General features: G+C 32.9%; 2 protein-coding genes across 2 annotated transcripts in view; one reads left to right on the forward strand and one right to left on the reverse strand.

Moving 5' to 3' along the window:
* Nucleotides 4,648-6,969, reverse strand: LOC109363069 (40S ribosomal protein S4-1). The gene is made up of 5 exons (XM_019609242.1): nt 6,845-6,969; nt 5,924-6,001; nt 5,641-5,821; nt 5,346-5,443; nt 4,648-5,222 (listed from the first exon to the last, which is right to left on the reverse strand). The coding sequence occupies exons 1-5, from the start codon at nt 6,845-6,847 to the stop codon at nt 4,788-4,790; spliced, it is 795 nt and encodes a 264-aa protein (XP_019464787.1). The 5' UTR covers nt 6,848-6,969; the 3' UTR covers nt 4,648-4,787.
* Nucleotides 11,575-17,461, forward strand: part of LOC109361624 (gamma-interferon-inducible lysosomal thiol reductase-like) — a 17,877-nt gene continuing 11,990 nt past the window's right edge. The window contains exon 1 of the mRNA XM_019607135.1: nt 11,575-12,037. Within this exon, the coding sequence (XP_019462680.1) occupies nt 11,729-12,037 (309 nt within the window). The 5' untranslated portion in view covers nt 11,575-11,728. The remainder of the gene's footprint in view (nt 12,038-17,461) is intronic.

The raw sequence follows: 17,461 nt of genomic DNA on the forward strand, positions 1-17,461 counted from the left end.
TGCCCAAATTCATCTTTTGGAGACCCAAGGTAAATGCAGTCCTTGGTCTTAGCATCCAGCTTTTTTCTCTCATCTTTTGGAATGTGAACGAAGGCTTTGCATCTGAATACTCTCAAGTGATTGAAGGATGCCTTCTTCTTATACCATATTTCCTCTAGAATTTCTTCGTTCAGGGGTCTTGAAGGTGTCCGATTTATGTGGTCTACTGTAGTCTTCACTGCTACACCCCAGAAAGACTTGGGGAGATTGGCATCTTGCAACATGCATCTGATCTTATCCTCAATTGTGCGGTTCATCCTCTCAGCTACTCCATTCAACTAAGGAGTCTTTGGTGGTGTCTTCTCCAATCTGATAACATAAGCCTTGTAATAGACTTCAAATGGATCACGATACTCTCCACCATTGTCTACTTTCAGACATTTCAACTTCTTCCCAGTCTTACATTCTACTAATGCATTGATCTCTTTAAATGTTGATAGTACTTGATCTTTTCTTCTAAACAAGTACACCCATACTCTTCTTGAGTGATCATCTATGAATGTGACAAAGTAGTAGGCTCCTCCAAGAGATCTTTCAGATGGTGCACAAACATCTGAATGCACCAATTCAAGTACTACATCTCTCTGTGAGGGATTGTCTATTCTCTGAAAATTGACTCTATGTTGTTTACCATAAAGACAATCAATACAAGAATCTAAAATTTGACCTTTTATACCTGGAAGGTGGTCTTTGGCGAGCATCTGAAGTGTCTTCTCACTCATGTGCCCCAATCGCCTATACCAAAGATCTTTAGAGTCGGTAGCAACATTTGCTTCTCCAGAACAAATTCCTCCTTGCATAATGTACAAAGATCCTTCCTTTGAGCCTCTAGCAATAACGAGATTGTCTTTTGCTAGTTTCTACTTTCCAGCACCAAAGTGGCTTACAAAACCAGCACCATCCAACTTACCCATTGAGATAAGGTTGAGACGCATATTTGGGACATGTCTCACCTCCTTCAATACAACCTGTCCTCCCGTGTGTGTTAGCAACACAATATCACCAATTCTTGCAATCTTGCTTGTAGCATGGTTTCCCGTTTTCATACTACCATAATCACCTTTCTTGTAGTTTGAGAAGAAACCTTCATGTGGACTTGCATGGAAAGAAGCACTAGAGTCAACAATCCAAGCATAATCACCATATGCAACATTTAGGTAATTGTCTTCTCCAATGAGGAGAATACCATCATCTGTGGTGACGATTGTGATAAACTTATGACCATTTTTCCTTGGATCAACTAAATCTTCGTGGACATTTCCAGCTTTCTAATCTCTCTTCAAGGACCTGCATTCATATCTTTTATTTCCTTCTTTACTATAATAATAGCATGTTATTGATCTCGTGCAAGATTGAGAGCGACCTCTGAATTTGCTTCTTCCACGAGATCCATTCCTCCCATGAGTTTCACTTCTTCCACATCTCTCCACAATATTTGCTTCAGGGTGGAAGGATGTACTCTGTTTTTTTCTTCTGGATTCTTCATTTAATAGACTGTCTGAAACAGTGTCCATTGAGACCTTTCCATCAGGGACTGAGTTGCTGAGCGTGACCACCAATATATTCCAGCTTTCAGGCAACGAACTCAGTAGCAGAAGTGTTTGCAGCTCATCATCTATCTTCATATCTATCTTTGTCAATTGATTGACAAGACCCTTGAATGAATTCAAGTGCTCTATCATGCTCTAACAATCTCTGTAGTCAAGTTTCACCAGCCTTCTGACAAGAGATGCTTTATTTCTGGGAGTTTTCTTTTGAATCATAGATTCAAGTTTCGACCATAACTCATAAGCATTTGTGTATGTGGACACATGCTCAAATAAACTTCTATTAATATAACTCCAAATCATTGCAACAACTTTTTTATTTGAAAGATCCCAATCTCAGTCACCCTTATCGTTTGGCTTGTCTTTGCAAGAAATAGGCTCATGCATATCCTTGCAATATAAATGGTCCTCCATCATGGGCTTCCAATAGGAATAGTTGTCAGTTGTCAACTTGAACATTTATATCTTCATCAAATGAGATATTAGCGGCTCCTTCCATCTTGGACTACACATGCTAAGCTCCCCGAATGAACCCGGGAGCTCTGATACCACTATTGGGAAATTCATAACCAATTTCCCTCCTCTGTGTGATGTAAAATGGGCACTTGCAGAAGCAACAAGTGTATAAAAAAAAGAGAAGAGTAGAAGAATAACACCAAATTTTAACGTGGAAAAACCTCCTCAATGTGAGAAGGAAACAACCACGAGACCTAGTCCAGAAAATATCTCCACTATAGAAAGTAGGATTACAATATTTGACTCTCTCTTACAAAGAGGATAACACTCAATCTCACCCAAAAAGGATGAAAATACAAACTCTCTCTAGTATCTCACTAAGAATACATATCTCACACTATATGGATATAAACTCTCTCACTTTCTCTCTATGTTGTTCTTTCTCATTTGCTTGTTATATCTCTTCCTCACTAGTCCCCTGTATATAGTGAAGGGGAGGAAGGTTCCACCATAAAGATATAGTGGATGATTAATTGTTGTCATACTTTTCAAGATACTTTGAAAAGTGTTACTCCAACTTTCTAAGTTAGACTTCATAATTCTCAAGAGTCAAAGAATAATTCCAAGACTTTAGAATAGTCATCATTGAATGTAGTCAATGATTCATCTACCAAGATTTATTGATCTTGCTTCCACATTAATTAGGAAGGATTCCCAACAAAACATGCACTGAGTCATTTTAAATAATGTTAGTTACAGGGTATTATTTCTTAAAAAAGAAAATAACCTTAAAATAAGGATCTATTACTTTTTAAGTTTTTGTATTCCATGGTTAAAGAAATTTAGAAAAAAAGTTTTAGTGTGAAGCGGTATGAATTGATAAATTATAAAGTTTATTTTTAATGTTGTAATAAAAAAATTAATTTTTACACTTTAAAAAATATTTGAAAGGAGGGTTAAAGATCCATCTCAAAAAAGTTATTTCCTTTTTGTATTGATCAATTATATCCATGTATGAATAAGGAATAAATCCAGTTTAGAATATTTGATTGCATAATAAAAAATATTATTCATATGAATTGAATCATGTTTTTTTTAATAATGTGCATACTTTCGTATAAAATTATTATTTTCATACCAACATTTTCACTTTATATAATTTAATAAGCCATTAAATAATATATTTAGAATTAGAATGCATCACAAAAGCTAATCATTCATTTATATATTATCATATTGTTAAAAAGAGAATAAAGTATTTTCTTATATTATGAGATAATTTATTTCTTTAACTCTATTCAGTGTTTGACATGTATTTTATTTTTCTTCTTTCAAGAACTTTTCATTTTAAAATATATTATAAAAGAGAATGAATTTAAGGAGATTAGTTATCTCCTAATATCAGGAAAATATTTTATTCTATTAATAAAAAAAAATCTTCTTTTAAAGATAATCCCAATAGTCATGTAAATGTGATGTATCATTATCTATTGCCACATCATCTCAATTGGTTAAACTAAGTCACATATGGTCTTCTAAATATATTTACATCTTTTTTAGTTTGTTTATTGAGAAAAATATCTACCAAGAGTTTTTTTTCTTAGTTATTGTATCACACATCATTCATATTTAATTATATTGTCTTTGAAATATAAGTAATACAAATAAAAGCATAATATATGTACATATACACTGACAGTATAATGATTTATACACAATTAATACATTATTCACCATTCATTTGTATTATTTTTTAATTAAATGTCAGTAATGGCTAAAAATAAATTATGAATAATACAATGGCAATGTAAAAATCTTTTTACGCTGACAGTGTATACATTTTTCTCTACAAAAAATGTAATATTTATGCAATGATAATGGAAAGATTTATAGAGTGTTATAAATGGTGAATAACACAATAACAAATTTAAATATCTTTTATATTATTAGTGTATACATCATATTCTCTACAAATAAATAATGTCCTGGTTATAGATACATATTGCACTCTTGTTTATTCCCTCTCTTCTCTTCTCTTCCCTTTCCATTATAAGACCTCATTTGAGCCTCCCTTGAACCAAATAATAATTATAATAATTTCAGCCATGTCATGCTCTTGATTACAACTCATGAGCATGTCAACATGCTTGCTTTCAATTCATTTTTAACTCTAGGAAAATTAAAAAAAAATCCTAATATTGTATGTTTAACAAAATGATTAACATAAACTAACTTTAAAAAAAATGTATAAATTAGTTAACGAACTCTTTGGTCTTGAAGTTTGTTCTTACTACCAAAAAAGTTTATTCTAAAAAATTAGCTTTAAATTTATTGTTTGCTAAGCTAGTGGAACTTATAAGTGGCTTATAAGTTTTTCCCCATATAAACTAAGCTGGCTAAGTTGCTATCAAATAAGCTTAGCTTATAAAAAAGCTATACAAGGATAGTGTATGAAAAATATCTTGCAAAAAATAATCAACCAAATAATCGGTTTAATATAATTCCTAAGATCAAATATACCAGCATCACGAGTTCACGACCAAAACAATGAACACAACTTCAATTTAAAAATGGAATTGAGTCACATTTCACAATTGTATTAATATGGTAATAAAAAAACATTGAAATCACAAGAACATAGTTCAGTCTTGTACTATTAAGTTGAAAACAAAATTTCAATTCTCACAGCTTAATCTTAAAATCTAAGATACCTCAAAATTTCCAGCAATATTATGTAATAAAAAATTAAGCAGCTGTAACATTTTGAGCTGCAAGCCTTTTTCTAGCCTCCTCAATGATAGACAACTTGATACCTTTGCCTTTAGGAAGAGATACCCAAGACTTTGTCCCTTTGCCAATAGTGAAGACATTTCCAAGGCGAGTTGCGAATTCATGACCGGTTGAATCCTGGATGTGGACAGTCTCAAAACTTCCCTTATGCTTCTCCCTGTTCTTAATGACACCAACACGGCCTCTGTTCCTTCCTCCGGTAACCATGACAACATTCCCGACATCGAACTTGATAAAGTCGGTTATCTTGTTACTTTCCAGGTCCAGTTTGATGGTGTCATTGGCCTTAATTAGTGGATCTGGATAGCGGATGGTGCGACCATCATAGGTGTTCAAATAGGGGATGCCCTTCTGACCAAATTGAATTGAACGGACCTTGCATAGCTTGAACTGTAGAAAAGAAATCCTATCTAAGTCAATGAAACCAGTTGAACACAAGTTTTACATTTATGAAACCAATACACAGAACAATCAAGAGTAGACACTACAGAGATTATGAAGGATTAGACCGACCTTTGCCTCATCATCCCTGACAGAGTGGAGACGGAAACGACCCTTTGTATCATAGAGGAGACGGAAGTTCTCATTTGTTTTGGGGATTGAGACAACATCTGGTAATAGAAAGAGATTATAACAAGTTAATTACAAAGGAAAAGGCAAAACCAAAACCTTTTTACTGAATTGTCAAGATACTGACTTCATTTTAAAATTGTGACAAGAAAGAATAATGGAAATATCGCAACATTGTCCAAATGTTCAAGCTTCAAAGCAATAAGAACTTTGACATCACAGTTAAAAAATGACATACCCATGAAGCCAGAAGGATATGTCTTGTCTGTCCTAACCTTGCCATCAACAAGAATATGACGCTGCATCAAAATTGCGATAACTTCTCTGTATGTTAAAGCATACTTTAACCTGTTTCGCAAGATGAGGATCAAAGGTAGGCATTCCCTTGATTTGTGGGGTCCAGATGATGGCTTAGGTGCCTGCACAACCAGAGCAATTGAGTACATGAGTTCAACTGGATATTACAAATAAGAACGAATAAAATAATATAAATGACTCAAGATCGGTTTAGATGAACATACAAAGGCGCCGCCAAGTTTGTCAAGCATCCAATGCTTTGGAGCATTGAGCCTCTTCAAGTGTTTCTTCAACCCTCTAGCCTGAAATATACAGGAAAAGCCACAATTTAGAATATGAGGGCATGTTTATTTACTACTACCAATTACAACTAGCCATGAAACATAGTATGCAGGCTCACAAAATGAACATTGTATACAGACACAAATATAAACATCGCATACAGACTCGCAAAATGAACATTTTCAGAAACCAAATGTCGGCAACTTCTGTGGACGTAATTCCACATAAAAAAGTGTATATATATTCCATTACCCAAAAAAATTGTGAATATGGACCCATATCACTATTTTAGCAGGTTTAAAAGCTGGCAGCAGCCAATGTATTTAGAGTTCAAAAAATGCACATGCCCCTTGCAACAGAAAAAAAGATTATATTTACAACATTGACAACTGAAATCATTTCCATTATCATAAGAAAGTCTCTATTAGAAGTTGAAAAACATAACCCTCCAAAATTTGACTCCATCTTCTATTGAACAGAAATATGATTCATCACAGTGTCAATTCAGTTTCTCAATCTAAAAGGGCAAAAATAAGTCCAAAATCATATAAAACCACGCATAATCATCAAAATCAAGGACACATTCTAGTTAAACAGTCGTTAGTTACAAATAAACACATCATGTATGATTAAAATAATAAATATAAAAACTAAGCACAAACTAAATGCTACCCAGTACAACAAGTAAATTCATAGAGCTGTATATGAATTAAAATAATAAACTTGATGAACAACAGATAAGACAGTGAAAATTCAAAACAAAAAGCAAAGTGCAATAAGTGGAACCCATGAAATTTTCAAAGACTTAAAATTAAGAGAGATGGGAATAAACAAAAAGAAAATGTTGAAGAGTGAAATCAAACCATTTTGAAGTTATCCTCCTCAGAGATCAAGTTCTTCTGTGCGTATAAGGTGAAAGATGATAGAGACCAAAACCCTAATTGAGTAGGATTTGTTTATATGCGGAGCCCCGTGACTTATTTGTCATTTGTGAGAGAAACCTAAGGATACTTTCGGGATTTGAGTATTTTTGGTGTAACTATTTTTGGGTTTGGGCCTTCTGGTTTTGGGTTTTAATTTTAATATATGTATTTAATCCTCCTTGTTATTGTATGGTTTATGGGTGAGCATTGGTCGGGTAAAGGTTTGTCCCTTACCCGACCCTAAATGTTTGTTCAGTCATTTTTTTAAATTTAGATTTGACTCTAGACTTGAAAGTAATCCGACCTTAGATGATGATTGGGTCAGTCTTTAAATCTGGATCTGACCTTAAACACAATTAAATATAATTTATTTACATATAATTATAGATATATAATTTGACATATAAATGATATATATATATATATATATTTAATCATATAAATATCATAAAAAAATTGAGAATCAATGATAACCTCGACCAAAGAGGTATCATTACTTTATACGAGTTGAATAGAGACACACAAACATTATGAGTGAAATTGGGTCTAATTTTTGAACATCCAGCCTTAAATATTGATTGGGTCTAATTTTTGAACATGGATCTGCCCTAGACCTAATGAAACCTAACCTTATTTGGATCTAATCATGATCGACTCATACTAATGAGCAGGTAAGGGCGGGTCCTCCTCACTCCTAATATAGTTTACTATAAGAGGGAAAAATGTATCTATTCACACTATATAAGTTTTATATATTATTATTTATTATTCATGTTCAATTATCATTAATTCTTCAAAAAAAGTAATACAATAGTACATGAAATATAATAATTATGTATAAATTTTTACACTGACAATGTATAGATATTATATTTCTGACCGCAAAATAGATTCAATTACATCTCCACTATAATTTGAGATAAATTCATCTAACTTGTTTCCATAAAGTGTTCTTAGTGATATTTAATGTTGTGAAACTTTAAAACTCAAAGGTTGAATAAATTTTGAAGTAACTAAAAAATATTTTAAGGATTACATCATTTAATAACATGGAATTAATTAAAATTTGCTTATATTTTAAATAAACAAATATGTAGATCTTTTTGCTTATATTTTAATTATATCCTGCAAACTTCTATACAAATAAGAAGTAAAGAAGTGAGAAAAGTATTCACCTATTTTTTAGGGTTTGTATATTCCCTTCCGGATCCAAATTACATGTACAATTAGTTTCAAGCTATTCCATTCAATATATTTCTAGTGTACAAAGTCTCACGTACAATGTAAGAAAGATTAATGTAATTTTAATCTTGAGTTCCTAAAAAGGATTAATGTTAATATGATTTTGACTTTTTGAGTACTAATTCATTCAAGCTTTTAGAAGTGATTATAATTTTAATTCCCCATACCCAAAAAAATTATAAAATGAGTTTTATCATATTAAGTTAGAGGTGTCAAAACAGGCTATTCGAATAGGTTCGGGCTAGCCCACATCGGGTTCGGGCTAGCCCACGTCAGGTTCGGGCTAAACTAGGTTGTGCTAAAAAGTTTGGATACAATTTATGCATATCAAATTGTAGTGCAAAACCGTCCTAATCGGGTTGTGGATTGTACGGGCCGGCCGGCATAAACTAAAAATATTTTTTAAATTTTTTTTAACATATTTAATCTATTTAAAAAAATATGTCTCATTTGATATTAACATATAACTTTTTTAACATATTTGTTATACCAAAAAATGCAACCAAACTTATAGATCTAATGTATTGTGGCTGAGTTATGTGATGTTAAGTTCACGTGTATGATTTTTAACATAACTCTTTTATTAAAATTTTCATTTCTATTGGACTCTCACTCTCTAACACAATATAATTTGTAACTTCACTTTAATATATAAACATTTGGATACTATAAAAAATATTATCTTTTGTATGTTATTTGTCAACACTTTCATTGTGAACTATTATATTAAATTTGGTTGTGTGGAGTTCTCTATGATAAACAATTTATGTTGATTTTAGTTTTGTTGTAAACATTATTTTCTTTATTATATTTTTATGGTAAAAGTTAAATTTAATTAAATACACAATAACATAATACTTATTATCTATTTTTATTATAAGTTGTTTTGTAAATTTTTATTTAGTGTTTATTACCAAGCCAAAAGTCCCAAAAAAAGATTAAAACAAATAAGTAAAACGAGTAGCCCAAATCTGCCCGGGTAAGCCTGACCGAGCCCGAATTTAAAATAATCCGGTCGGCCCGAGCTAAAAAACTCAAATTCAATAAAAAATACCTAAAATGATATCCAAACCCTATAAATTTTTGAGTTTTGGTATGCCAGCCCGACTGGACTCGTACACTTTGACAACTCTAATATTGAGTTTCTTTCCAACTATTAATATTGTTACTTCTAATAGTAATTTAAAATCTTACTATTCTTCTAGTATCTTCTACTATCTTATTATAGATTGAATGAGCTTATCAAATTACTACATTAAACATTTTAAAATTTCAACACATGTCAAAGAAAGAGGTTATTTTAGTCGATCCGTAGATGGTTCAAAATTTAACTTTGAAATTTAAACCTTTTGGTGAAAGTGCATGAGTTACAGAGTAGTCACACAAAAATAAGATTTTATATGATGGATGTTTTGTGAGAGAATATTTTCTCTCCCAACATATATTTCACAATGACCAATCATAATTGATAGCACATAATATATATTATCATCTAATTACAATGCAATTATAAAATATACGTTTTCTTTGGGTTATATATGGATGTTTCATTCACATGTTTCTTTTCATCTTCCGTATGTTACATCATTATCGTTCTTTATTTAATTTCATCAAATTTCTACTCAAATATTTTTCAACTTTTCTAACTTCTTTTTTTCATTTTAGTCTTTGTCACAAGTTAAAAATGTATCTACATTCCTCACAAGGTCTCTATGTTTTGTTTGTTTTCACAAATAAACTTTTCACACATCGAAGAATTCACGAGTAAGATATTTCTAACATCATTTTCTCCTTCAGTTAATCATTTTACTTTTTGTTATATGTTAATATTTTGTCTATCATCTTTACAACTTTTCCATGTTTAATTTCTCATAGGTAAATTTTTTATAAATTGAAGAAATCACATATAAGGCTTTTCTAAATAAAATTCCTCCAGTCACCCGTCTTACTTTTTGTCACAAGTTAACAAAAATACATTTGTTACAACTTCTCCAAATTTATTTTTTCACAATTAATTTTTTCACAAATTGAATAATTGGGTGAAAATGTTTTATAACATTTTTTTCACTCAATCATTTTATCACAAGTTAACATTTTGTCTACCTTTCTTATATCGTTTCATGTTTAATTTTTCTTTCCTCTAATGACCATCTACATATCCTTCAATTTTATCATTTTAAATGTTTTAGTATGTACTATTTTTTATTTAGGGAGAGGATCTACTTACTACAAAAATTAGATTTTTAAACTTACCCCACATCCTAGTCATCAATTCTAGGGAAATCTAATGGTTTGAATTAGTAAATAGATCTAAACCATTGAATTTCCCTAGAATTGATGACTATGATGAAGAGTAAGTCTAAAAAATTTACTCTTAAAATAAGTGGTTCCCATTCTTTTATTTAATGTCTTTGTATTATGCTAAATTTGATTTCAATAGAAACAATATGAAATAATATGCTCATTCATACTCCTTGTGAGGATAAGTTTCACAAACCACCAAGAAAATGTACACAAATGATAATTTATCTAGAAAAAAATATATGTACCAATAGTATATAAATTTTTATATATTATTATGATATCATCTATCATTTATATTTAATTATTATTAATCTTCAAAAATAATATAAATAAATGATATAATAATTGTATGTAAATTTTTATGTTAACAATAAATATATATTACACACATCTATCTAATACTTTCATCAATTTTACACTCTACCACATTATTGCAATAAATACTATTTAGCTATTAGGTAGACTAGTGATGGCAACTCAGACCACAGTAGACAAAGAGTTTAAAATCTATATAATAACAGTGTAAATTTTTTTACATTGTCAATATATTATCCACTGATTTGTATTATTTTTGTTTGAAAGTTAATAATATTACTAAATTAATAGTGGATGATTGACTGACAGTGTAAAAAACATTTACACTGTCAGTGTATACATATTAAATGTATATAGAAGACCCACCAATGTTACAAGTCACAACCGTAGACTTAAATTTCAGGATGCAGGTTCAAATCCTGCATGATGCCAAAACTTAACTTTCAATAAATCCACCCTAAACTTAAATTGAACTTGATAATGTAATTAAATCTATCCTCATGAAATTATAATTTTTTTATATTCAAATCAAATGAATTTTTAATTTAAAATCAATTCAAACCAACTAAAAACATGTCTACACTGTTCTTGGTAAGAGAGTATACTAAAAATATTTTTTTAGTAAGCATCTCGAATACTGTAGAAGAACTTATTTATTATTTTTATACATAGAAAGGAAGTGATGTATAAATTAGATAACAAGGATTAGGTAGAAATATTAGTATCCTTTAAATTAGTTATCCCAAAATAAATTTGGAGCACATAAATTTTCAGTTTTTGTAACATGGTTTTAATTGGACTCTGAATATTAAATGATTTACACTCCAAAAGAAAAAAAAAGTGCATATGCACTTGGCAGCAAAGGCCATGAAAGGTTAGATACCTTCCTTCTACACCCCATGAATCACTAAACTATTATTCAAACAGTGCTTCATTCTTCTCTGTCATTTCCAAAGCACAAAGATGAAAATGCTTCCTTTTCTTCATTCTTTTCCTCCTCGCACATTCTTCATCTTCTGTTGCTTCATCCTTCTTCTTCTTTTGCTCTTGCTCTTATTCTTGGTAGCACCTTCTTCTTCTTCTTCTGAAGGTGCAGAAGTTGATAGAGTAACCATGTCACTCTACTATGAAAGTTTATGTCCATATTGTGCTGATTTCATTGTGAACCATCTTGTGAGGCTCTTCCAAACAGGTCTTATCTCCATTGTAAATCTTAGGATGATTCCTTGGGGCAATGCATGGCTTTCACCTGATGCCACTATTGTTTGTCAGGTTACCCCTTTTACATTTTCCATACTCTTCATTTCATTTTCTTGTTTATTTATTTTCTTCAATCTCCTAAGAGATTGCCATACACGGTTAAAAATATAAAATATAAAAATTTTATTTTTATTTCTCCTCATATTACAGTAGCGGATAGGAACAAAAATTTGACTTTTGAAACTTTAGATTGATGTTATTTGTTGTAAGTTTCTTCTTTAAATTTTTTATTCAGAAACTGGATTCTAAGAGAGATAGAGCTGAACCCTTCTCTGGAATATATTTTATGATCAAATAAACTTCTAAAAGTAGTTATGGGTCATTCTCATTAGAAACACGTGATATTAAAGGTACTGTGACACGAATAAATTCCTGCATCTGTTGTAGTAAATTTGATTAATTATCCCATCTGAATTCTCCAACAACCTACCAAATTGATGTATATTTAAGTTAAGATGTGACTTTTTTTACTAACATTATTTGTGATGGATCTCTCTCATTTTGTGGCTGATGGCGCTAATTTAATTCGATTATGATCTTCTTCATTAATGAAGAGACAAGTGCATATTTTTATTTATTTTTAATGTATAATTGAAAGTTATATTTTTTCTTACTTTTTGAAGTATTTGCCTCTCCATTAATGAAGAAGATCTTAACTTTTTTTAATTACAATAAAATTACACTTTTGCTATTAAAAACAAATAAAAATATGCCCTTGCCTTTCTAAAATTCTTACTCATTATGTTGAGCTTGATGTATCATCCTTTTGTTTATTTGACTCATCTCGTAAATCTTGGACGAAAAAAATTCACCCAGGGGTCTTCAACCAAAATAACTAAATTTATCCAATTTTTTAAATTGTAATTGCTGTCAAGATTGCAGTTATTACGACTGTGGTTATTGCAACCATTTAATGTGAATTATGACCATTGTGATATAAATTTTTGCGTGATTAAAACAAAAGTTTGAAATTCGATGTGGCATAATAAGATCTGATGTGTCTCAAATGTGGTCGAATATGGTTATGTTGCAACCCGATGTGATCGTGTCATTGTGACTCAGTATTATACCGCAATTGCAACGGTCATCCCATCTACAATATTGTGGCTGCATCACATAATGTAGTCCTTACTTTTAAACAACGATTTGTCCATACCAAAAAAAAACAAAAAGATACTTTTTTTAAAGTATAGATGTGCTCAAATTAACTTATTTTATAAGCTTAAAGTTTTTTGATAAACAAAAACGACAATGAACAGCATTCAAAATGCAACCTTCCATATAGTGCCTGCCACACTGGATTGTTTTTTTTCCTAACAAATCCTCATATGTACATCAAATTATCATGCTTCTTAAAATATATAAAAAATGTCACTTATGGGTGTCTATCCAATATTTTTCTGTTGCAATGTGGTTATCAGTACAATTTTTTACATCATAGATAAATGAGTTTGAATAGAAGTGGGCCAATTGAGCATCCTAACCTTTTTACTTAGACAAATCTAGTTTATTTCGTAACGTGTATGTCTAGTTTATATATGCTATATTTATAATTTATTCCTACCAAAAACATGTTAATGCGTTCTTTAGTATTCAAAGGGGATGATCGATATCGGATGTCTGGATGAATGGAGGAGATCAGAAGTTTTGGTCGGAATGTCGTCTAGACACACCGGAGGAGGTACCTGAAAAGGTTCTCGACGATCAAGTCAGTAAAAGTCTTAGAGAGAGTGAGAGTAATTAAGAGAGGAGTTGGAACAATAACAATAATTGTAGCAATAAATGAGGGAATGAAAATTAATTACACTTCATGTGTGAGATCCTCTATTTATAAAGTTCTGGGGTCCTGATGTGGCGTCTGGTCATTGGTTAATGTGTGGTGGGTACAGTGAAGATATGTCGGATTGCCCTTGTTCATCATGCAGGTCTGTAATTGTCGAATTGTCGGGAGGACGTGTAGAATGTGTAGGCGACGTAACAGGTGAAATGTCAGCTCGCATTAATGGCGAGTCAGTGTCACATTAATGGATGGGTATTAGAATAATCTAAGGTGTTGTGATTCTGTTTTTGATTAAGAGAGATATTGGTTGTGCCTAGCCTCACTGTGCTGATCTGGCAATCCTTATATAAACTCTCTCTCCCTCTCTTGTAATTCAGTTTGAGAATAATAACAAAATTCAGTTTCAGTAACCTCTTCTCCATTTCTGTTCTTCTTCTCTCTCTATCTCTCTGTAACCGTTTTCTTATATGGTATCATGCCTTCTTCGCCTCCTGGTGCCTCTCTCTGATCTCCTCCTCCGTCCACACCTTCTCCAACTCCGCTGCAAACGGTGGCGTCACCGTTAGTTCTTCCTGCTCCGACGATGAAACTAACGGAGCAGAACTTGCTCGGGTGGCGACATTTCATGATTGCCACACTTACTTCCAACAGAGCCAATCGTTTCGTTCTTGGAACCGCAATACCTCACCGGTTCCTCACTGATGATGATCGTCTTATCAACAAAGTGAACTCTGCTTACTTGCGTTGGGAGGAACAAGATTAGACAATTTTTTCCTGGATCTTGAATTCTCTTTCTGAAAGCTTACAACCTCGTGTTGTTGGTTGTCAACACTTGTGGCAACTTTGGGAAGAACTACACAATTTTTGCAGTTCTCAAACGAAAGCAAGAAGTCGACAACTCTGTTCTCAACTTCGTTCAATTACTCAAGGATCGCTGTCGATATCTGAGTACTTTAGGAAGATAAAAAATCTTGTTGATGCTCTAATTTTTATTGGAGCTCCGATTTCCACAACTGAACATGTTGATTATGTGTTGGATGGTTTAAATGAAGAATTCCAACCGGTGATTACTTCGATTGAGACGCAACTTGATCTTCCAACACTTCATTCCTTGGAATCGTTTCTTCTAACCTTTGAATCGTGAATGGAGAAGAACAAGTCGAAAGTCCTCTCTGATGCTCTATCAGTTAATATTGTTGCAGTTCCTTCATCTTCTGCGTCGCCGTGCCCTAATTCAGGAAGATCTGTTCCTTCCTCATCAACTTTTTCAGATTCTCCTCAAATTCAGTCTCAATTTCAGTCTCTGCGACCTGATTATGGCTTTGGTCTTTCGAATGGTGGTTATCGTGGCTATCGAGGTCGTCGTGGTGGTCGCATACGCGGTGGAAGGGGACCTCATCGTGGTTCGTCTCTGTATTGTGATTTCTGCAACCGTTTTGGTCATGACGTGGCAACATGCTATTATGCACCTTATGGCTACAACATGCTATTATGCACCTTATTTCTTCCACCTGGATTGGGCCATAATGCAACATTTAATTACTCTCATGGACCTCCTCAGGCCCAACTCTCTTCATATACGGATCACTACTACTCTCCCCCTTCACATTTTCCTCCAACTGCAACACACTACACTCTTGGGCCTCACACATCTCAGTTTGGGCCTCCTTCCTCTCAATCTCTTCTAGGACCAGGTCCTCACTCATTTGTTCCTTATGGTGCTAATAATACTCGAGGGCTTCCCTATTCTCCACCTTCCTACACACCTCATGCAATGACATCAAACATTGAAGCTCCCAAACACTCCACTTGGTATCCTGATTCGGGAGGCACGAATCATCTCACTTCATATGCTGGTTTAATTCATACTCCTACGGAACGCTTTGGTCCAGATCACATATTCATGGGTAATGGTCATGGTTTACCAATTCATTTCACAGGGAGTTCTCAGTTTACTTCTTCTACCTCTCCTCTTTCATTTTCATTACATAACCTCTTACATGTCCCTCAAATTACGAAAAATCTTCTTAGTGTCTCCCAATTTACCAAAGATAATCACTGTTATTTTGAGTTTCATGCTGACAAATGTTTTGTTAAATCTCAGGTTACTAATGAGCTTCTCCTTCAAGGTTCTATAACCAAAGATGGCTTATATGCATTTCATGGTCTTCTTCCCAGCTATGTTTCTAGTCCTAATTTCTCCTTTGCTTCTGGTTTAAATAATACTGATAATACAGTGAATAAATTTGTTGATCACTGTAATAAGACTTCTTCTATGTTTAGGTCTTTTCATTTGTGGCATTGTAGACTTGGTCATCCTCATGAGGCCATTGTCTATAATGTCTTAAAACATTGTAAAATTCCCTATTGCAATAAGAACTTCACTGATTTTTGCAATGCATGTTGTATGGGTAAAGCTCACAAATTACATGCTCCTTTGTCTTCTACTGTTTACAATAAATCTTTTGACCTTGTGTTTGTTGACTTGTGGGGACCTGCACCTCAGTATTCATATTCGGGTTTTAGATATTACTTTACAATAGTAGATGCTCACTCTAGGTTCACTTGGATGTTTCTTATGAAACAAAAATATGATACTTTGTCTATGTTTCAAGTGTTCTTGCAATGGGTCAAAACTCAATTTAATACAACCATTAAGGCTGTTCAGAGTGACTTTGGTGGTGAATTTAGACCATTCACCACCTACCTTTAGTCCTTAGGCATACAACATAGGTTGTCTTTCCCTCACATGCATCATCAGCAGGGTACTGTGGAAAGGAAGCATCGGTATATCGTTGAGACAGGCTTAACTCTTTTATCTCATGCTAAACTTCCCGTGAGCTATTGGGAATTTGCCTTCACTGTTGTTGTTTATCTAATTAATAGAAATCCTACACCTACTTTACAACATCAATCCCCTTACCATAAAATGTTTGGCACTATTTCTGATTACAAGTTTCTTAAAGTCTTTGGGTGTTCTTGTTTTCCTCTACTTAGACCCTACAACAAAAATAAACTTGAACCTAGGAGTACTGAGTGTGTTTTCTCGGGTTATTCTCCTAATCACAAAGGTTATAAATGTTTGTCTTCAGATGGGAGGCTTTATATTTCGAAGGATGTCATTTTTAATGAACAATCCTTTCCCTTTCATGATAACTCTACTTTTGTTCATAATGACCTAACTGTTTTGTCTCCTCCCACCAATTCCATCATTCCTTCACCTCCTACATCAATTTTCTTACCTCCTACCCATGCTTCATCCACTGACATCCCTTCAAACTCTGTCCCCTTGTCCACCTCCATGTCTTCCTCTTTGCTCTCTAGTCCTGTAAATACTATCATACATGAATTTGACTCCAGAAATACATCCTTTTCCACTGATTTGTTACTTAATCAATTTCCATCTTCATCTACTCACCCCATGCAAACAAGGTCCAAATCTGGAATTTTTAAAACTATAGTTCCTAGTGTTTTCCTCACTCAATATGAACCTGTTAGTGCCAAATCTGCTCTTGATGATCCTGTTTGGAAGCAAGCTATGCAAGAAGAGTACAATGCTCTTCTTGCTTTAGGAACTTGGTCTCTAGTTCCTTTACCTCATGGTAAACATGTCATTGGATGCAAATGAGTTTTTCGCATTAAAGAGAATCCCGATG

Source organism: Lupinus angustifolius, chromosome LG12, assembly GCF_001865875.1.
Source record: "Lupinus angustifolius cultivar Tanjil chromosome LG12, LupAngTanjil_v1.0, whole genome shotgun sequence".
NCBI classification, from domain to species: Eukaryota; Viridiplantae; Streptophyta; class Magnoliopsida; order Fabales; family Fabaceae; genus Lupinus; species Lupinus angustifolius.